The sequence below is a fragment of the Marmota flaviventris genome, chromosome 17, assembly GCF_047511675.1.
Source record: "Marmota flaviventris isolate mMarFla1 chromosome 17, mMarFla1.hap1, whole genome shotgun sequence".
Classification (NCBI taxonomy): domain Eukaryota; kingdom Metazoa; phylum Chordata; class Mammalia; order Rodentia; family Sciuridae; genus Marmota; species Marmota flaviventris.
The window spans coordinates 16,450,710-16,472,776 of NC_092514.1; the positions used below are offsets into that span (position 1 = coordinate 16,450,710).

The 22,067-nt window shown below is 44.0% G+C and overlaps 1 protein-coding gene across 2 annotated transcripts in view; it reads right to left on the reverse strand.

Moving 5' to 3' along the window:
- Adora2b (adenosine A2b receptor) overlaps window positions 1-6,319 on the reverse strand; it is a 29,849-nt gene extending 23,530 nt beyond the window's left edge. For both annotated transcript variants that reach the window (XM_071603073.1, XM_071603072.1), the window contains exon 1: window positions 5,901-6,319. In XM_071603073.1, the coding sequence (XP_071459174.1) occupies window positions 5,901-6,235 (335 nt within the window). In that variant the 5' untranslated portion in view covers window positions 6,236-6,319. The remainder of the gene's footprint in view (window positions 1-5,900) is intronic.
- Between the last annotated feature and the right edge of the window lie 15,748 nt (window positions 6,320-22,067).

Here is a 22,067-nt window from a genome sequence, read left to right on the forward strand (position 1 = left end):
ACTTGTTGGAGAGATTTGCTACAGAGGGAAGCAGAGCAACGCACCAAGAAGAGAGTGTGTGGTCAGGGAGAGTGACTTAAACATTCTGCTGATGGGTAGTTTCCTGGGGCTCGTCTAACAAAGTACCACAAACTTGGTGGCTTAAAACAACAGAAATTGATTCTCTACCAGTTCTGGAGGCCAGAAGTCAGGGTGCTGGGAGGCCACACTCTCTCCAAAGCTTCTAGGGGAGGATCTGTCCTATGCCTTTAGCGGCTTCTGATAGCTGCCCCTAAGTTCCTTTGCTGTGGTCACATGACTGCAATCTCTCCCTCTATCTTCACATGGCCTCCTCTGCATGTCTATCTTGTAAGATGCAACTGCATTCAGAGGTTAATATGCATAAGCCCCTCCTATCAAGAGCCATACAAGGGGCTGGGGTTGTGGCTCAGTGGTAGAGCTCTTGCCTAGCATGTGTGAGGCACTGGGTTTGATCCCCAGGAGCCACTTAAAAAAACTAAATAAACAAAAAAAAGGTATTATGTCCATCTACAAATAAAAATATTTTTTTAAAAAAGAACCATGTAAGGCAATATTCTTTTTCTTTTTCTTTTCTTTGTTTTGTTTTGTTTTGTTTTCCTTTCCAATATACAGGCATATATTCGCAGGCTCTGGGGATTAAAATATGCACATATCTTTGGAGAGGCAACATCATTCAACCCACTATAATGAAGATGATCTGGAAAAGAAAGATAATACCACTGGGCATGGTGGTACAGGCCTGTAATTCCAGCTACTCAGGAGGCTGAGGCAGGAAGATCACAGGTTTAAGGTCAGGGATTAGACCATTGAGCCACATCCCCAGCTCTATTTTGTATTGTATTTAGAAACAGGGTCTCACTTGAGTTGCCAAGTGCCTCGTGATTGCTGAGGCTGGCTTTGAACAGCAATCCTTCTGTCTCAGCCTTCTGAGCTGCTGGGATTAGAGCATCCTGTCTGAAAATTAAAAAAATAAAAAGGCCTGTGGTTGTAGCTCAGTGGTAGAGCCCTCTAGCTTTAATCTCCAGTTCTAGGGGAGGAGAGGGAATTATAACACTGAAGCAAGAGAAAGTAGGTATACCAAGGAGGGGAGTCCTTGAGAGGATGGAAGGGTAAGACCCAGAGCTGAATATTTTCTTTCTTCTTTCATTTTTAAACAACTCTAGAGGTGATGTTTTTTCTTTTTCTTTCTTTTTTTTTTTTTTTGTTTGGGAGTTGGTACCAAGGATTGGACGCAAGGGTGCTCAACACCTTGCCACAAGCTACAGCCCTTTTTTTCCCCTAATAATAATAATAATAATAATAATAATAATTATTATTATTATTATTATTATTATTATTATTGAGATTAGGTTTCTGATAGCCTTGCTAAGTTGCTGAGACTGGCTTTGACCCTGCGATTCTCCTGCCTCAGCCTTTCAAGCAACTGAGATTACAAGCATGCACCACCGTGCCCAGCACTTTTAAAGGTAAACTGGGAATTATAGGAATTATATTATTAATGGGAATTATAGCTCAATTTTAAAAATTTTTGAAAATATTTCCAAAATCCTCTGCCAACTCCCACCCTAAGTGGAGGCCACATTTTCACACAAGGCAAAGTCTTGCTAAGAAGTCTTACTCCCCAGATTGGACATGTAAACACTGAGGAAAAAGCCTCAGTGTGGCAGAGGGCTGGGATGGTGACAGGGTCAGGGCCCAGGAACAGAGCAGACAAACATGCCCCTTTCTGTTCTATTGACCTGGTCAACCAACCAAACACTCCCTGCAAAACAACTCCTTCAACTCCAACCTCCAGTGCTCCCGAAGCCTGCTCCACTGTGAAAAAGGAAACTGAGTCCTCAGAGAGACCAGGAAAGGCCCCCAGTTAGAATGAATCACAGACACCGCAAGCTCAGCTGCGGGTGGGACATAAAGTAGAACAGGATTAGACTAGAGAGGAGGAAGTACTCCTGACGGAAGCAGAACCAGCATCAGGATGAAGTGAGATCCAGGGGCCACTGTGGGCAGACACACGCCCACCTCCTAGAGCCCAGGAGCTCGGCCTTATGTGCCACTCCATTACTGCCCACTTCTAATGGCTTCCGTGGCCTGGACCCCACACCAGGACCAATGTCAGGAACCCTCTATGGACTAAACCAAAGGAAGTTGGTTTAGTCACCCCTCACACACCCCTCACTCTGAAGGCAAAGGGCAAGGCCTGATGTGAGCAGACATTCCTTTTTTCATTATATATATTTTAGAGCTGGGGTTGTGGCTCAGTGGTAGAGCACTTGCCTAGCATGCATGAGGCACTGGGTTCGATCCTCAGCACCAAATAAAAATAAAATAAAGGTATTATGTCCACCTACAACTAAAAGATAAACTTTTAAAAATATATATATATTTTTAGATGGACACAATATCTTTTATTTATTTATTATTTATTTATTTTTATGTGGTGCTGAGGATCGAACCCAGAGCCTCATACCTGTGAAGCAAGCGCTCTACAACTGAGCTACAGCCCCAGCCCCTCCTTTTTTAAAAAAAATATATTTTTAGTTGCTAATGGACCTTTTTTTAAAAATTTTTGGGGGGTACCAGGGATTGAACTCAGGGGCACTCAGCCACTGAGCCACATCCCCAGCCCTATTTTGTATTTTATTTAGAGACAGGGTCCACTGAGTTGCTTAGTGCCTCACCTTTGCTGAGGCTGGCTTTGAACCTGCGATCCCCCAGTCTCAGCCTCCCAAACCACTGGGATTACAGGCGTGCACTACCACGCCTGGCCTGTTGATAGACCTTTTTATTTTATTCATTTATTTATATGTGGTGTTGACAATCAAACCCAGTGTCTCACACATGCTAGGCAAGTGCTCTACCACTGAGCCACAACCCCAGCCCTGTCAGACATTCCTTTTTCACAAGTCAGGCCAAAGGGGTCATTTTTGTGTCCGGCATCACCTCTGGGATCTTTTCCTCCTTCACTGTCCTCTTTCATGTTAGTAAACATCGTGCTCCCAGGTAGCAAGTAGGGACCTTACACCCACAACCTTACAGCACAGATCCCTTCCAAGTCCATGGGTCCATGGAGTCAGTGACCTAGAGACAAGTCCCAGGACTGGAGCCAGTGACCCAAGGACAAGTCCCAGAACTGTTTCTGCCCAAGGAAGAGGTGTGTCTACAACTTTGGCCCTTCCTCCCTGGGCCTCACCCTTCTAACTGCTTAGTGTCCTAGAGAAGACACTTTCTCCCAAACAGGACTCTTCTGACCTGACTTCTACCTGTAGCTCCATGATCCCAAGGAGGTCCCCAAAGCCAAGTCAAAAATTGAAGTGTCCCAGAATCCAGCCTGTGTCGGTTAAAAAAGAGGAACCTCAAGCCCTCCAACTCTAGAAGGGTTCTCAAACCTCAGTGGAACTATAACTATAACTCTGGTTAAATATCAATCCCAGAATGTCACATACACCCATCACAGAGATTCTTATTCAGTAGGGGCCCCACCAGGCCCCATAATCTGTACTGATCCAAGGTCTCACTGTGTCGCTCAGGGTGGTCTCCAACTCTCAGCCTCCAGTGATCCTCCTGACTCAGCCTCCCAAGCAGCTGGGACTATAGGCACATGTGGTTGATTCAGTATAATCCGTATTTTTAACATGCTCACAGGGAACTGTGCTCTGGACCACTAAAACAGCTGAGGGCAGAAGGCCTGTCTCAAGCTCCAACTCTCAGGAGAGCTCAGGGAAGTATGAGGACCCAGGTACATCTCTCAACCCAAGGTGGAAGCCAGGGTTATGGACAGGGCAGGATTTTGGACACCTCTTTCAGATCTCTGATCTCTGTGGGCAAGCCAGGAGTGAGCCTTCTTAGAGATCCCACTCAGCATTCCTCAATCTCTCCTTCTCCTCTCATCCTCCGGCCCTTAGCAAAGCAGAAGTCAGGGACCTGATTCACACATGCCTTTCCCCTTAAGACACCCACACCCATTCTTTTCAAGACCCCACCCAGCACAAATGAGGACAAGAACTAACAGATTTAAACTGTTACGGAACTTCCTGCTGCATCCACGTGGCACAAAAGATTGTGGTAGCAACTCCCTGCTGAGCTGCGTGGTCTCTACCTAGGGCAAACTTAAGGAGCTTCTCTCAGATGGGGGTGTGTGACTGCCCTGATGTATGCCATCAAGTACCTGTAAGAACAAAGGGGCTCCTAAAAGAGAAGAGAATACTGTGCCACCCAAGTGCTGGGCTCTGTCACACCTGATAGAGTAGAATGCAAAAAGCCTCCTGTTCAGATGTCAAGGACAGCAGACCATGTAACAGCCCAGATGTGCACATCAGGCTCACAGCCTGGCCAAGCAGGCAGTTCCTGTTTCCTTTGGGACCCAGACACAACCCACAGGGACCAGGCTCAACATTTATGTCTACTAAAAAGGTTTCTGGGAGCATTCTCCTGCTCAATTCCCACAATCACATCTCCTCTACAACTACCAGTTTACTACAGGCAGAATCCCCCTCCAGAAATAGAATAAATTTCTTCTTGTTTCTCAAACACTGATGCCATACACAGCCTTGCAAGACAGCCTGATGGAACACAATGCCAGTTCTGAGTTCAAGTCCTGGCTCTGACACTCATTCCCTCTGCACCATCCTGAGCAAGACCCTAAATTTTCCTGAACCACCATCCCCTTCATCTACAAGATGTGGGTGGCAGTATCTGTCCTCTAGAATTACTTAAAGGATTAAAGTTAGACATTTAATATAAACTGCCTGGCACATAGCTGGCACTCAATAAATGAGTTCCTTCCCTTCCCTTCCTACTCTTATAACTTAGTTTCCCTGGCCACGCTCCAAATCTAAAAAGATCCCAAGTTCACCTCATGCCAAAGGGGCCCAGGTACAGAAGAGAGAATACTTTTAACAAACCTTTGACGTTGAATTCATCAGCTACAACTAGGAATCCACTCCCCAGAATCCTACATTGTCTCAGTATGGAAACAGGAAGAGTTGATTTAAGCATGTTCAGAGAAAGTGTGGACCGATATGTATTCCTGAAGTTTCCTGAAATCCTGGAAGCGCTTCTCAGAAGCGCAGGGTATAAAGGAGGTTACCCAACCGCAATGGAGACTCTAAGGCTGCTCGCTTGGTGAACCAGCAAGCACTGTAACTCTTTTTTAAAGCATATGGAGGTGATTTAAGTCACCTTTTAACATGCAGGGAAAAGTGTCCACAGTGTTCCCCAAAGTTACCAGGCACATTCAACTTGGATCTGCCCCTGGCCACCTTAGTTGGCAACAGACACATTCTGAAACTCAGCCGTGAGTAGCGTCCATTCCGACAGGGCGAACTGCTAGCGTTCGGTGGCCTCGCCCGTGGAGGAAACCTCCCTGACCGCCCCCCCGCCAGCACTCAGGGGGCCACGTCTGGCCGCTGCTCTGGACGCGATGCCCTGCTCTGTGCATCTGCTCTCGCGAACACAGCAGCAGCGAGTGAGTAGGGTCGGAAGGAAACAGCCTTAACCGCAAGGGTGGAGTTGCAATCACCAAACCTCCAGTGCCCGGGTTTCCACGCACCCATGGGGGCGTCTCGCCGGGTGCCGCACTTCCGGAACCCCCAGAGTTGTCCCTACACAAGTTTCGCGCGCATACGGGACGCCTGGGCTGCGCAGAGACTGCTAAGGTATTTCTCTGCTGCACCGAGAGGGTCTCGGAGAGCAGCCCCGGCGCACGTGTCTCTGAGGATGACGGGTCTCCTCCAAGCTAGGAAAAAGCGTTTCGAGCGACCCAAGCGTCCCCAACCAGGCCAATCTGGTGTACCTGAAGGCTGGCCCTAGGTCCTGGAGACTGCAACCTCCTGAGAGGATTGGACGGGGCCCCGAGATCGAAAGACGCCCACGTGCCTCACCTGAGCGGGACGCGGATGGCCAGATACCTGTCGATGGCCACGGCCAGGAGGCTGAAGATAGAGCTTTGAGTGAGCACAAGCACAAAGCAGGCGAGAAAGAGGCAGCTGTGGAAGTCAGTGCAGAAGCCCAGGCTGATGGTGATGGCAAAGGGGATGGCGAACAGCCCCACGGCCACGTCGGCTGCCGCCAGGGACACCAGAAAGTAGTTGGTGGGAGTCTGCAGCGAGCTAGACGTGCCCACCGCCGCGCACACCAGCACGTTGCCCGCCACCGACAGCGCGGCGATGGCGAGTTCCAGGGCCACATATAGCGCGTCCAGAGTCTCCAGCGGCATGGCCGGGCCAGCCGGGCCCCGGGAGTCGCCTACCAGGGCCCTGCCGCGCGCGGGACAGCCGCGTGAGCCCCGCCGGGCACGGCCGGAGCGCCAGACCGCGCCTCCTCTGGCCGCTTCTGAGCCGCCTAGCTCGCGCTCTCAGGTCCGGGGCACAGGGGACGGGACTTTGGGCAGGCGGAGGCTACAATTGGCCAGACCGTCCGCCTGTCTCGGATTCCCGGACATAGCACCGCCCCCTCGCCCCATCCCTACTTCGCGCCCAGTGCCAAGCCGCTCCCCGACGGCAATCAGCAGCGCGCTTGTAGTGACTGGTATCTAACAAAAAAGAGTTCTCCAACTTTCCTTCAGGTCGGCATCAGCGTCCCGAGCAGCCTTACCGCCTTCCAGCCTGGGTGGTGCAGCGCGGAGTCCAGGCGATTCCTGGGGTTTGCACCGCGCTCTGCCCCAGAACTCCCGCCTGGGGAGATCGCTGCAGAAAGGACACCCCCAGAACCATTCCACCGCCTGGCAGTGAGGTCCTGAAGCTTTGGGCACTCCCCCACCAAACCTGCACAAGGCCCTGGGTAGGCAGAGGTCTCCCTACAAACTGGAAGAGATGCTTCGCTTGTGGGATCTATTGGGGCCACTCGTTCACACCTGAACTGCACCGTCAGACCACAGCATGCTGCTGCAAGGAACCCTCTGGGAGTACTGGTGCCCCTGCCACCCACCCCCGCAGGGCCAGTCTCAGCCGCTTGCGCACTTTTCCGCCCTCCCCGCCGCTTCCCTGCGCTGCTCTGAACACTGCTGGGACAGCTTCCCTCTCTGCCTTCCACTTTATGACATGCTCCGTGTCCTCTGCTTCCTTGTCACCTCCCTAAAATGCTAGTTTCCCCTGAGCCCTCTTTTTAGCCTTCACACCCTGGATCAACCTGGATCAGCTCCCGCCTTCCACTTGACCCTTTCAATTTTAACTCCCAAACCTCTCACCTGGAACCCTATCAGCCCTAGAGTGCCAGATATGCCCACTGTAGGACTCGCCAGGACAGCCTGGTGCTCCCAAATCAACAGTCCAAATCCACCAGGCTCCTTTTCAACCCTCCCCCAAACCTGTGCTGCCGCTTCATTCTGGATTTCAGTAATTAGCTCTGCCACTCTCACCCACCCCAAGAAGTGTGCTGACGCCCTAGCTGTCACTCTCCTCCACCTCCAGATGACTAGCAGTATCACTGACCCTTGCTCCTTTCCACTCACATAGTCCTGGCAATCTCCCCACCTATTCTCCCAACCCGCCCTCTCTCTGCCCAGGTCCTCTCTGCTCCATCTGCTACTGCAATCCTCACAAACACCATTCTTCTAGAACACACCTGGCTGTGCCATTCTCCCACCAAAAAAGCCATCAGTCACCAAGCAGAATGGTTAAGGAGATTGTCTGGCAACAGGTATAGATGATTGGAAAATAATGTTAAGCAGAAAAACAAAGCATAGGGGTGACAAAGGATACAGAATAGCTGTACAGTTCTAAAACGTACTCTTTATATGGATGCATTACATGGTAAACAAATTATATATCAGTGTAGCTGCAATAATAATGACCAATCTGCCCCACCACACACACACCACCAGGCATTAATAGTAATATCTACTCAGGTAATGACAAACACAGCAATATCTCTGAGCACTCACAGTAACTGTTCTAGATTATTTTAGGGATTTTTTTCCTATTTTCCTTCTATAATTAAAAAAAAACAAATTTTTAAAGAATTCTTATGCACTTTTATATTTTAAACGTGCAATTTTTTTTTCCATACTAAGGATTGAACTCAGGGGCACTCGACCAGTGACCCACATCTCCAACCCTATTTTGTATTTTATTTAGAGAAAGATCTCACTGAGTTGCTTAGCACCTTGCTTTTGCTGCAGCTGGCTTTGACTCCTCAATCCTCCTGTGCAATCCTCCTGTCTCAGCCTCCTGAGTAGCTGTGATTACAGGCGTGTACCACCGCAACGGGCTAAATATGCAATTTTTAAATACACATTGCATGCTCCGGCCACCTGAGTTAGGACAGCACCTGCTGCACCTGCCAAGTTCCCATAGCACTTGACACCAACTCTGCCACACAAATGATAAACTGAACATCAGAGAGATTGGGTAACTTGTCTAAGGGCACTTCCTTGGAGGGTGGGGAAGGGAAGTGTTTCCTAGGGCAATGGCTTTTGCAGAGTGGGTAAGATTTAGTAGTGGACTACTACTAAATGGTGGCAGTGGGCAGGTATGGGGTGGAGAGCCATGTGGGGCAAAGGTAGGAGAAGCTTTCTCAGGGACAGCCATGGCCAGAAGAGTAGAAAAAAGGAGGCCTGGCCAGGGAAGGCTTTTGCTGGTAGGATGGAGTGTCTGCTGCTGGAGGTGCTGGGATGCCGGCTCCAGGAGGTCTCTGGGCAAGGCACGATGACCCGAACATGATCCAGCAGGAGCAAACAGAGGTTTGGCAGAGGGAGAGGAGGCACTGGACAGAGGCCAGCTGGTTGCTGTGGGTGGTTTCTACACACCCTGTAGCCTTCAGGCCTTGGGCTCAGCTCCAGCATTTACTATGCCTAAAATTCCCACTTCCCCTTTCTAGAGCCCAACCTTCTTCAGGAAATCTTCCCAGAATCTGTTGAGTAGGAAGAGTCTCTTAGTGCAGGGCTGTGCCCTGAATCTTTCTGTATTGCAGTCCACTGAGTTCCATGCCATCAGTGTCACCCACCAGCACAGCTTCTCTCCTCTCTGTCTCCTCCCCACCCAGCCCTGATCTAGTACACCCTTTGATTCAGGCAACTGCCTTCCCTTCTCCACAAAGTTTATGGGAAATGAGTTTTCCTGACTCCATCAACCCTGAGTCTAGAACTCATAATAGGATTTGAACTAGGCTCACGGAGTCCATGGGAGTGGCAGTGATGGTAATAGGAAATTATTGTTCAGGAAACACAAGGAATCATGAGGGTTAGACTTGAAAGCCACTTGGGTGCCACGGAGCCCAGATCTCTGTAGCAAAGAACCTAGGTTTGGTTCCCAGCTTTGCTGTTGGCCTTGGACAAGAAAGTTCATCTTTCTGAGCCACCATTTATTATGCATAAGGTAAGGGTAACAATACCTACTTCACAAGTGGCAAGCTAAAAGGGGCAAGAGGAGCCATCTGCCATCCAACCCACCTGTAGGTTTCAGACTCCTTGAAAACTATTGCAGTGATGTAATATTTAGAGAACTTGATACTAGAGCCCTAGACCAAATTGAGTCTATATATATTTTTAGTTGTAGACAGACATAATACCTTTATTTTATTTATTTGTTTTTATGTGGTGCTAAGTATCGAACCCAGTGCCTCACACATGCTAGGTGAGCACTCTACCAACTGAGCTACAACCCCAACCCCAAAGTGGGTCTTTGGTAAAAGTGAAAGAAGGGTTATGTTTTGTAAACTTCTTTGGACCTCTTGCAGAGTGGTAGCACCTATCTTCCTACTTCCCATCCCTGTCTCATCTTGCCTCAGCTGTCAGAGCAGAATTCAGGTGACAATCCAGATGATCCCAGAGTAGGTCCAACATGCTGAAATGTCATAAAAGACTCAGGTTTCAGTCTTTCTGCTCTGAATAATAATAACTTTCACGAAAAGACTGCCACAGCTGCAAGGATCATTTGCTAATCCAATCTCATTCAAAGCAGAAGGAGCAAAGTCACAGATCATGTACTACCCTAAAACAATCATGAGTCCAGGGATAGGAATTGATTGTGCCTGATTTAGACCAAATGTGGTTTATTCCATAGGGAACAGGAAAGGGCCTACTTGCCCAAATATGTCACCATCTGAATAAACTTGAGGCTCTATAAATAAAGAAGAATGCAGGATCATACACATCATCCTTCAGTGGCTGTGTGAAATGTCTCAAGTATTTCTGGAAATCAACACAGGCTTCCAGAACAAGTTACTATACCTCAACTTTCTACTTCCCTCGGACAGTTGAGCCTTTATTACTGGTTCATTCCAAAAACAGTGGAATGAACACTGTTTTTCCGTAGGCAAAGCCCATTCCTGGAGACTTCTTCACCTCTGGTCAGTGAACTTATGCAGGATCAGTCCTGCCAAGACTCCAAATGCAGCTCTACGCCTTAAAGATGGACAAAGTAGGAGAATACTAGTCAAGGTAGACTCCACCTTATACACCCACAACGTCCCAACCTTGGTCTATTCTTTAAATTAATTAATTAATTATTTTAAATCAGCTCTATATGACAGCAGAATGCATTTTGATTGCAGCACAACTTTTCATTTTTCTGGTTGTCCACGACTGGTCGATTTTGAGTTCTCCAACGAAAATACTTTGTCTTCTATTTCTTTTGTACTGACTTTCTTAGGGCCCATGAACAATGTTCACAAAATAGTGAACACATAATTAATACCTCCATTTCCTCAAATGTGGGCTGGGAATAAAGGCTAAAATAAAGGCCAAATTATATGATAAATATAGAAGCACATTAAGAAGTATTCATTCTACACTAATAATACTATATTGTACTAATAATAGTATAAAATTCCATGCCAACAACTTAAGTAATCTACATGAAATGGACAAAAGATAATTATCTAGATGTCCTTTAATTTCTTTCAATGATGCTTATAGTTTTTATTGTATAATTCTTGTACTTATGGTAAATAATTCTTTATTTACCATAAAGATACACATTGCCAAAATGAACTCAAGAAGAAATAGAAAGTATGAAAAAAACTTTTTATACTAAGAGATTGTGTTAGTATTAAAAAAAAAAAAAAAAAAAACTTTCCAGGAAAAAAAAAAAGTACGTGCCCAGAAGGCTTCACAGGTGAATTCTACCAAAGGATTAAAGAAGAATTAACAGAAACTTTTCACAAACTCTTCCAAAAAAGGAGAAAGGGAAGGAATACTTATCACCTCATCTATGAGGTAAATATTATTCTAATGCCCAAACCAGACAAAGACATAACAAGAAAACTACAGACCAATATTCTTTATGAATATGGATATTTGTCAATATACATGCAAACATTTTCAACTGAATTCAGCAACATAGAGCAAGCACTACACACCATGACCAAATGGGATTTATCTCAGGAATGCAAAGTGTGTTCAACATACAAAAAGAAATCTATGTAATACACTTTTTTAATAGAATAAAAGACAGAAATCAGAAGATAATCCAACATATACAGAAAAAGTATTTAACAGAAGTCTAACATCATTTTATATTTTTAAAAATCAACAAAATAGAAATGGAAGGAAACATTGTTAACCCAATAAAGTCCATCTATGAAAACTCACAGCTAATAGCATATTCAATGGTGAAAGACAAAAAGCTTCCCCTCTAAAATCAAAATCAAGACAAGGATTTTGCTCGTACCACCTCTACTTAGCGTCGTGTTGAGGTTCTAGCTAGAGCAATGAAGTGAAAAGATAATAAATAACTAGTATCCAGATTGGAAAGGAAGAAATAAAACTATCTCTGTTTGTAAATGCTATTATTTTATATATATAAAAAATCCTAAGTAATCCACAAAACAAATGCAAAAACCTATTAGAATCAATAAACAGGTTCATAAGGTTGCAAAATATAAGATCAATATCTTGTACAAAATGTAAGATCAATTCTATTTTTATTTTGTAGCAATGAATAATCTAAAATTAAAATTTAATAAAAAGTTTAACTTTCCCTAGCAGAAAAAAAGAATAAAATTCTTAAGAATAAATTTAACTAGAGAAGTACAAGAATTATACAATAAAAACTATAAGAATCATTGAAAGAAATTAAAGGACATCTAAATAAATGGAAAACATTCCACATTGATAAATTGGGAGATTTAATATCATTAAAATGGCAATACAGGGCTGGGGTTGTAGCTCAGTGGGAGAGCGCTTGACTTGCAAGTGTGAGACACTGGGTTCAATCCTCAGCACCACATAAAAATAAATAAATTAAAATAAAGGTATTGTGTCTAACTACACATACATACATACATACATAAAAATAAATAAATAAATAAATAAAAGGGCTGGGGATGCAGCTAAGTGGTAAAATGCCCCTAGACCCAATCCCCAGTTCAAGGAGAAAGAGAGGGGGAAGAGAGAGAGAGAGAGAGAGATCCATGGAATAGAATTGAGAATCCAGAAATAAACCCTTACACTCATGGTGCACTGATATTTTACAAGAGTTCCTTGATACTTCAATGGGGAAAACAAAAGCCTGCTAAACAAAGTCTTGGGACAACTGAGTATCTATACACAAAATACTACCTTCTACCATATGTAAAAATGAACACAAAATGGATAAAATACCCAATATATGAGCTAAAACTATAAAATTCTTAGAAGAAAACCTAGACTTTAATCTCTATGTTCTTAGACTAGGCAACAATTTCTTTGCTATAACACTAAGACCCCTAGCAATCAATAAAAACTAGATAAATTGGACTTCTTCAAAATGAAAATATCAAAAAAAGAATATCTTTTGCATATCAAAGAGCACTATCAAGAGAGCAAAAATATAACCCATAAAATGAGAGAAAATGTTTGCAAATCATACATCTGGTAAAAGTCTAGTATTCATAATATATTAAGAATTCTTGGGGCTGGGGATGTGGCTCAAGCTGTAGCGCGCTCGCCTGGCATGCGTGCTGCCCGGGTTCGATCCTCAGCACCACATACAAACAAAGATGTTGTGTCCCCCGATAACTAAAAAAAAAATATTAAAATTCTCTCTCTCTCTCTCTTTAAAAAAAAAGAATTCTTACAACCCAATAAAAGGCAATCTAATTTTTTAAATAGACAAAGGATTTGAATGCACAGTTCTTCAAAGAAGATATGCAAAAACAAGTCACATAGTTTATAACTTGATTCTGTGTAGAGAGGTAAAGTACAAATGGAGGAAAAGAAATGAGGTGGCCTCAGTCAGTGCACCATCCCAGGCCCCAGGCAGTCTGACTGCTCTCTTTTCTGCCACCAGTGAGTCTCCTACCCATCCAATCTCATCTCTGGAAAGCTTAATTTCCAACAAATGCTTAAATTGCAATCCCATTATCACCATGTCCCTATCTCTGGAGACTTCTAGAGTTGCTTCATTTGAAATGATTGCACTTGTTTCTGTAGCTAATTTCAGCAACCTCAGGTGGAAAATGTCGTTTTCCTCCAGTGTGGTCTGCAAAACACATCAGCTGAAGGAGCTGAAAAGATTTTAGAATCCATTAATCATTACGTCTGTTACTTCATTGTTCCCTCGAGAAATGTGGGACATTACCTCAAGCCAACTGTTCATTATTGTCACTATCAAGAATAAGGAGCTTGTGGCAATGTGTGGCTCTCCAACAATAATTCCTTCTTCTTGGTTGCTAACAGAACCCCAGTGTTGTTCCTGGAATTGGCAATAATACACCCACTGTAAAGGATGAATCATAATTGCTCTAAGCCAATCAGAAAGTCCCTTTCTCCTTTTTTTTCAGTGATTGGTTTAAGGATGGGCAAGTAACTAATTCTGGCCAATGGGATATAAGGAGAATTATGCTGCAAGGTTTGGGCCTCACTCCTGTCTTTCAGGGCACTGCTATGTGAAAATGTGGTATCTAGAGCTATGACAGTCTTTTACAATCACGAGATGACAAATATCAGGGGAAAACTAACTCACTGAAGGTGATGGGGAAAGATAGAACAAAGAACCTGTGTCCCTGATCCCTGATCACATCTTTGAACAGCTCAACCAATCTCAAAAACATCTCTCTCTAGACCTCTGGTTCGATAACCCTATCAACATCCCTGTGGAATAAGCCACTGTTGGTTATGTTTTCTGAGACTTGAAATGAGGCATCCTATAGGATTCAGAGCTACATAAATATTTGAGTCAAAGAAATCTTGGTTCCTGTCCCAGCCACTCAGAACCTCATGGAAGAGAACAATGCCCATATTAGGGGCTCGGAAAACTACACCCCAAAGCTGGCACTCTGACATGCTGAGACACCTTAGAACCTACCTCAGAATAAGATCCCTCTGTGACTGGGATTATTGCTCCACCTCTTTGAATCTTTGTTTCCTCAATTATAAAACGAGAAAGCTGAATCCAATGACCTTTGAGATCACTTTCCACTTCAACCTCCTGTTTATCAATGTCCAGGACAGAAATCCTAAATGCTAGAACAGTCACAAGAAACCCAACAGAATATAGCCAAAGGCCACACCTCCTCCAGCCTCCCGGTGTGGGCAGGCCAGGAGTGAGCCTTCACTCAGCTCAATCTCTGTTTTTCCCAGCATCTTGGATAATAGCTTTAATTTGGGGGAAGATACAAAAATAATCAAAGGAGAATCGCCCCCCATATAAGAGTAAAATGTATAAAGCTGGGCACAGTGGCATGTCCCCCCTTTAATCCCAGCTGCTCAGAAGGTTGAGGTAGGAAGATCTCTTAAACCCAGGAATTCAAGGTTAGTCTGAGCTACACAGTGTGAACCCAGGGTCTTCAGAATATTAGGCAAGTGCTGTACCGTGGAGCTACATCCACAGCCCTTTTTTTATTTTTAGACAAGGTCCAAGTTGCCCAGGTTGATTTCAAATTTGCAGTCCTCCTGCCTCAGCCTCCGGAGTCTTAGGGACTAAAGGCATGCACCATTGAGCCTGTAACTTCATGATATTTTTTGTTATGTGAAAGTTTTTCATTTTTATGTGGTTAACCATATCCATCCATCTCTTCCATTCATTTTTTTTTTGGGGGGGGTTTCAAGTCTTGAGAATAAGAATACTACTTACCTTGCCCCCCCCCAACCCTGAAAAAAAGTCAATGTGTCCCTACCTCCTGAGTTGACTCCTCTCCCTGTGAGTTGGAAACACATCCTTGCTCAATCAGATGTGAAGTTCTCACATGTAGCTTGGCACTTCTGGCCTCTGTATTCTGATTCACAAATCTGTTTTGTTTTATTCTCTCTCTCTCTCTCTCTCTCTCCTCCTCCTCCTCCTCCTCTTTCAGTTTTCTGATACGTCCTTCGAAAAGCATTGCATCTTTACTGTGTGTTTTTATATCTAGCAGAGTGCATCCTTCATTATTCTTCCAAAATTTCTCAGCTTCCCTCTTCCTGGCAATCTCAAACTCATTGTCAATTTTTAAACAAGCGCTGTCAGGCCGGCCCCTGCTGAACAAACACTCAGGTGAATATTATGGAGTTTAGCAGACAGTATTTTCTCTAAATGGAAAAATCTGGACACTTTAATGATAGTTTTGAGATTTGGCACTTGAGACTGAGGTCAGGAAAATAACCATAATGCCCGGGACCTGCTGTTTGTGAGTGAGTCGGGTTGTTGCTGAACCTGGAGCTATAAGCTAAGTGCCCACGGTGCCTGCTCCACCCGAAGCAAATCACCACCCTTGGGAATTCAAATGTCTCCATGTTAGACCTGACATGGAAAATGAGTAAGCAAAGTTCTTCCTGAAAGGTACCAGGGAGCAGGCCTCAAGCTGGGTCACCTCACCCCAGGTATGAAAATCTCTCTCATTACCACCTGCGCTGATTTCTCTGCCCAGTAGAGTTCCTAGTAGGAAACACATTCTAGGCCAATGCTGTGATCTTGGGCCAACTGTGTGGCTAGCAGGCCACCGGACCATCTCAGGTTGCCCAAATTGACATTTTTTTTTAACTATTTTACACTTTTCTTTTTGTGTGGGCTGGGATGGAACCCAGGGTCTTGTGCATGCTTAAACGCTACAGCTGCCTCGCTGTAACCATTTTTAAGTGTACAGTTTGGTGGCATTGAATACATTCACATTATTGTATGGCCAGCACCACCAAACATGTCCAGAACTCTTCATCTTGCAAACCTGAAACCCATTAGACATTAACTCCCCATTCCAAATTCCCTAGCCCCTGGAAACCACCATTCTACTTTCTCATCTAAGTGGAATTATACAATAGTTGTCCTTTTGCATCTGACTTACTTTACTCAGCATGGTGTTTCCAAGGTCCATCCGTATTAGGGCTGGAAACATACTTCAGTGGTGGAGTGTGTGCCTAGCATGCACAAGCCCTGGGTTCTATCCCCAGTCCTGCCACAACAACAACAACCACCACAAATCCATATTGTAGCATATTGCAGAATTCCCTTCCTTTTTAGAGCTGAGCCATATTCCGTCCATGGACAGACCATGTTTCGTTTATCCATCATCTGTCCACGGATGCGGTTGCTTTTACCCTTTGGACGCTGTGAACAGTCTTGTGATGGATATGGGTGTGCACCAAGCTGACTTGTTTTTAAAAATGGGGTCTTGCTATGTTGGCTAGGCTGGTCACAAACTGATGGACTTAAGTGAACCTCCCACCTCAGCTTCCCAAGGAATTGGGATTGCAGGTGCTCATAGGCTCAACTTGACTTTTGAGACAGGATGGAAAGAGGTAAGTGCCCTGACCCTTAACCATCTCTAGAAGGAAGGCCCACCCCCCAACTAGACCAGTCTCCCACAAACTGGGCAGAGAACGACATGTTCCGTTTCTTCCTTGATGAGCACGTAAACGGCCTTGGCTCATCTTGACGTCCACCCCATGGTCTGTGGGCTTGCCTGGGGGCCCCATTTGCCTGATATGTTGAGAAAATGCTCCTGGTTTTCCTGATCTAGGCTGAATCCACCTTGTACTCTAACCATTGGGATCTCTTTAGGGCTTAAAACATTCCCAAATCTGACCCAATGTCCACCTCTTCTTAAACACCAAATTTCTACCAGGCCAAAGGGAACTTGTAGTTATGTCATCAGAAAATCTGCCACGTAAGTCTCCTTGCTGCAAGTTCCCTCCATCTTCTTGCCCTTACAGAGGCTGGGTTCTCCTGAGGCGCTCTTTCCCTGTAATTCTCTCAAGAGGTGACTGTGGTGGTCCTCTCCCCACTCTTCCAGAACATTCCTCCTCTTTCCCTCCATAAAACAATTCAGTCTCTCAGAAATCCTGCCTTCATGCTATGCCACTCTTGCACTTGCTTGGAAAGGTCACCTACTGACCTTCCTCCACTGTTCCCACTTTCTGGAAGATTTCTTACCCTCCTCACACTGTCTCTCACCAGTTACTCCTGTGGTCACGGTGGGTGGTTTCAACTAATGTCATTTAATGAATCTTCCGATTCCCAACTCTTCCTCCACAACCATTTTTTTTTTTTCTTCCAACTCACTGGAACCACCCGCACCCTGGTTATTGTGCCTTTGAATACCATCCAAGGGACTGTCACCATCAGTCATTGTGCTGCCTCCAGAATTTTGGCTTCAGGTGGCGCATCTCCAAACAGCGTGGCTCATCCTGCCAGTCCATTCCCTCCACCATATCCACCCCCGCCACCCCAGCCAGCTGACCTTCAGCCCTGTGCCCTGGGACAGTTGCACCAGCTGTGAAAATAAAGACAGATGTCCATCTCTGCCCCAGTCTCCCCCTCCCTGTGCTCAGCCTCCGAGAGGCCATGTGGGTTTCCACAGCCTGTCCTACTCCTGTGTGTGTGTGTGTGTGTGTGTGTGTGTGTGAGTGTGTGTTGGGGCCCACGCTCAGGCCCTCCCACTTAAGACCTTGCTCTTCCCAGAACATTCCTTCCAACCCCCTACAGCCTCCAGATTGTTCCCCAACCTTGCAAATGTGCCCTAATTCTTCCACCCTTAAAAAAAAAAGATAGAAAGAAAAGAAAATGAAACACCCACCCTGTTCCCATATCCCTTTCTAGTGCTCTTTCCGTTTCTCGATTCCTTTTTCCAGTAAGACTCCTTCCAAGTGAGGTCCTCCCTCAGCCTCCACTTCCTTCCCTCATATTCTCTCTTCTCCTGCTTGCCAGGCTCAGTCCCTACCCAGTGCTGAAACCATCTCTTTTTTTTCTTTTTAACCTTTTTAAAATTTTTTTTTGTTTTTTGTTTATTTTTATGTAGTGCTAAGGACCAAACCCAGTGCCTCACACATGTTAAACAAGCCCTCTGCCACTGAGCCCCAGCCCCAGCCCCTGACACCAGTAAGGTGTCAGCCACTTCTCAGGGCTCTTATTAACCTCTCAGATTGTCTGCCATTGACATTCTGGCTTCCAAGACCTCCAGTCACCCCCTACGTTCCCTGCCTTCCTGTCTGTCCTCAGCCTTTTCTAGTAAGACCCCGGGACTCAACCATTATACAGTTTTCTTTTTTCCTCCTGGACTCAACAGTTCTGGGTTTAAATAGAAAACATCAAAGGCACTGAAAAATTTCTAGAGTCATATGATTTGCCCAAATTGAATCAGGATGACATACACAATTTAAACAGGTAAGTTCCAAGTGAAGAAATAGAAGATGCCATCAGAAGCCTACCAACCAAGAAAAGTCCAGGACCGGATGGGTACACAGCCGAGTTCTACAAGAAATTTAAAGAAAAACTAATACCAATACTCTTCATTTTATTTCAGGAAATAGAAAAAGAGGCAGTAATTCCCAACTCAATCTGTGAGGCCAATATCACTCTGATCCCAAAACCAAGCAAAGACACAGAAAACTTCAGACCAATATCTCTAATGAACATAGATGCAAAAGTTCTCAATAAAATTATGGCAAATTGAATACAAAAACATATCAAAAAGATCATGCACCATGATCAAGTGGGGTTCATCCCAGGCATGCAAGGTTGGTTCAACTTAAGGAAATCAATAAATGTAATTCATCACATCAATAGATTTAAAGATAAGAACATTATGATCATCTCAATAGATGCAGGAAAAGCATTCGAGCGGCTAGAGCTGTATGTAGCTCAGTGGTAAAGCGCTTGCCTCACATGTGTGAGGCACTGGGTTCAATCCTCAGCACCACATAAAAATAAATAAATATATTGTGTGTTCATCTACAACTAAATAATTTTTTTTTTAAAAAAAGCATTCGACAAAATACAGCTCCCTGAATGTTCAAAACACTAGAAAAACTAGGGATAACAGGAACATATCTCAACATTGTAAAAGCTATCTCTGCTAAGCCCCAGGCCAACATCATTCTAAATGGAGAAAAATTGAAGGCATTCCCTCTAAAAACTGAAACAAGACAGGGGTGCCCTCTTTCACCACTTCTATTTAACATGGTTCTTGAAACACCGGCCAGAGCAATTAGATGAAAGAAATCAAAGGGATACAGATAGGAAAAGAAGAACTTAAATTAGCACTATTTGCTGATGATATGATTTTTTTCCTAGAAGACCCCAAAAATTCCACCAGAAAACTTCTGGAACTAGTAAATGAATTCAGCAAAGTAGCAGGATATAAAATCAACATCCACTTGGATGAAGAAAAGCCTCTGCTATAGCTTGAATATGTTTTGTCCCCACCAAAACTCATGTTGAGGTTTGATCCCCAACGTGACAGTTGAAAGGTAGTGAGGCCTCTAGGAGAGATTAACTCCTTTCTCTCTAGACTGGATTAATTCTCAAGAGAATGGATTAGCTCTTGAGGGAGCAGGTTGTTATAAAATAAGTCGGGTACCTCCCCTCAATCTCTTACTCATGTTTCTCTTTGCAGGTGGCCGCTTGCCTTTCAGTTGTACACCACAAGTTAAATAGCCAATTGCCCTTCTCCAGAATTAATCAAATGCTGGTGCCATGCTCTTGGACTTCCAGAAGAATAATCCAAAGCAAACCTCTTTTCTTTATAAATTACCCATTTTCAGGTATTCTGTAATAGTAATAGAAAAATAGACCAAGACATTATCTCACACCTGACCCTTGACTCCACGCAGCTCCTCAGTTTCAGCAACAGCATTATCACACCACTTCAGCAACACTGAATTATCACTTATTCAGAGTCAAGGGCAACCAGCTATTTTCAAGATTGTAAAAATAGAAAAAAAAATTGCTTTGGAGACAGAAAGAAGGAATTCCTATCATCTCATGCTTTACTCCCAGATCTGTCTAGGGAAAAGGGATTCATGATTATTAACGCAGGTTGATTATTTAAATATGCAAAGTGAAATATCACACAGACAAATCCTGTATTAAGTACACAGTGACTGGTCTTATAATACTGACAGAGATTTCACAAGTATTTGTTTTAATTTTGCTTTGTGTTTGGTGCAAAGCATATACTGTACCACTGAGCTATATTCCCAACCCCTCACTGACCTTTGTGACTCAACTCTGTTGGAAGGGAAGAATTTTCATGCACATAACAACAGAGTATGTTTAAAACTGATAAAGTTAATACATAACAGCGTAAGATTCCTATTTATAAATATGGAGGAAAATACCAAAAGAAACTTTCAAAAGACTGTAAATTGGCTAAAAAAGTGTGTGGGGGGAAGGGTTAGGACACTGCTGTCTTTTGACATAAGCCTTATATACTATTTGACTTTTTAATGATAAGCTTGTATTCCTATGAGAAGAAAGTAAATATACTTATTATAATGTATATAAATCAGTAAATGTACAAATCAGTAAAAGTGTACATAAATCAGTTAACTAAAATAATCCCAAATGTATCAAGGTTTTAAAATAGAACAATGCAAGCCAGGCACGGTGGCACACACCTGTCATCCCAGCGGCTGAGGCAGGAGGTTTGCAGGTTCAAAGCCAGCCTCTGCAATTTAGGGAGATCCTGTCTATAAATAAAAAGAAAATTAAAAAGGGCTGGGGCTGTGACTCAGTGGTTAAGCACCCCTGGGATCCAATCCCTGGTACCAAACAAAAACAAAAACAATGAGGGCTGGTATGTAGCTCAGTGGCAGAGCCAATCTAGCATGAATGAGGCTCTGGGTTCCATTCCCAACACTGAAAAAAAAAAAAATTTTTTTTTGAACAATGAAAGTTCTAGAAGAAAACATTGACATACTCCTTTTATACCTTTGGGATGGTCTTTCTAGCTTTGATGTGACATCCAAAACCATAAAAGAAAATATAAAAATTTAAAAATCCTGTATGGCAAAACCAAACATCATAAGCAAAGACAACCAACCAACTGGGGAAACCATTTACATCTCAGATCCCAGACATCATCTAGGATAAGGTTTCCAAACACTGGGTAAAGTATGGGCAAAGGTTATGGAAGGCAAGTCACAGAAAAGGAAACACGAAAAGAACTTCAAAACATTCTGCCTCATTTACAACAAAATGCAAATTAAAACTAAATTCAGACCCAATACCAATTCCCACCGATCAGATGGACACAAATCCAAAGGTCCTATAATGTGGTCTGTGGGCCAAACCGTGGGGAAAGATACATCTTCCCATGATGCTGATGAGAGAACAAGTTATCCAATTTCCAGAGGCAATTTGGCAGTTTCCATTACAGGTATAAATGTTTGCACCCTTTAGCCCAGCAAAAGCATGTTTGAAACTTATACACACAAACCTACCTATACACATGTGAATAATTACAGCATTGTCTCAATAGCAAAAGAGTAGAAGCAACTCATATGTCCATCATCCGTAGGGTGACCCTACATCCCAGTTTTCTCAGAAGAGCTCTGAGTCACACCTCTGCCCAGTATCATTATTAAGAGAGCCTTCCTTTATCCTTAAAAAGTGTCCAGATTTGGATTATAGATTGTCTCAGTACATTTTTTGTTGTTGTTGATATAATGAAAAAACACAGACAGGGCAATTAATAAAGAAAAGACATTATTTCTCACTGTCTAGAGGCTGGGAAGTCCCATGTCAAGGTGCCTGCATCTGGCAAGTGCCAAGCATGCTTGTGAGACAAACAGAGGATGAGGAGAATTTATCCCTGTATGGAGAATTGATGGTGATAACTAACCCATTCCTTTGTTAACAGGTAGTAATCAATTCATGAGGGTTTATTTATTTGATTTTTAATATTTTTTTAGTTATAGTTGACACAATATCCTTATTTTA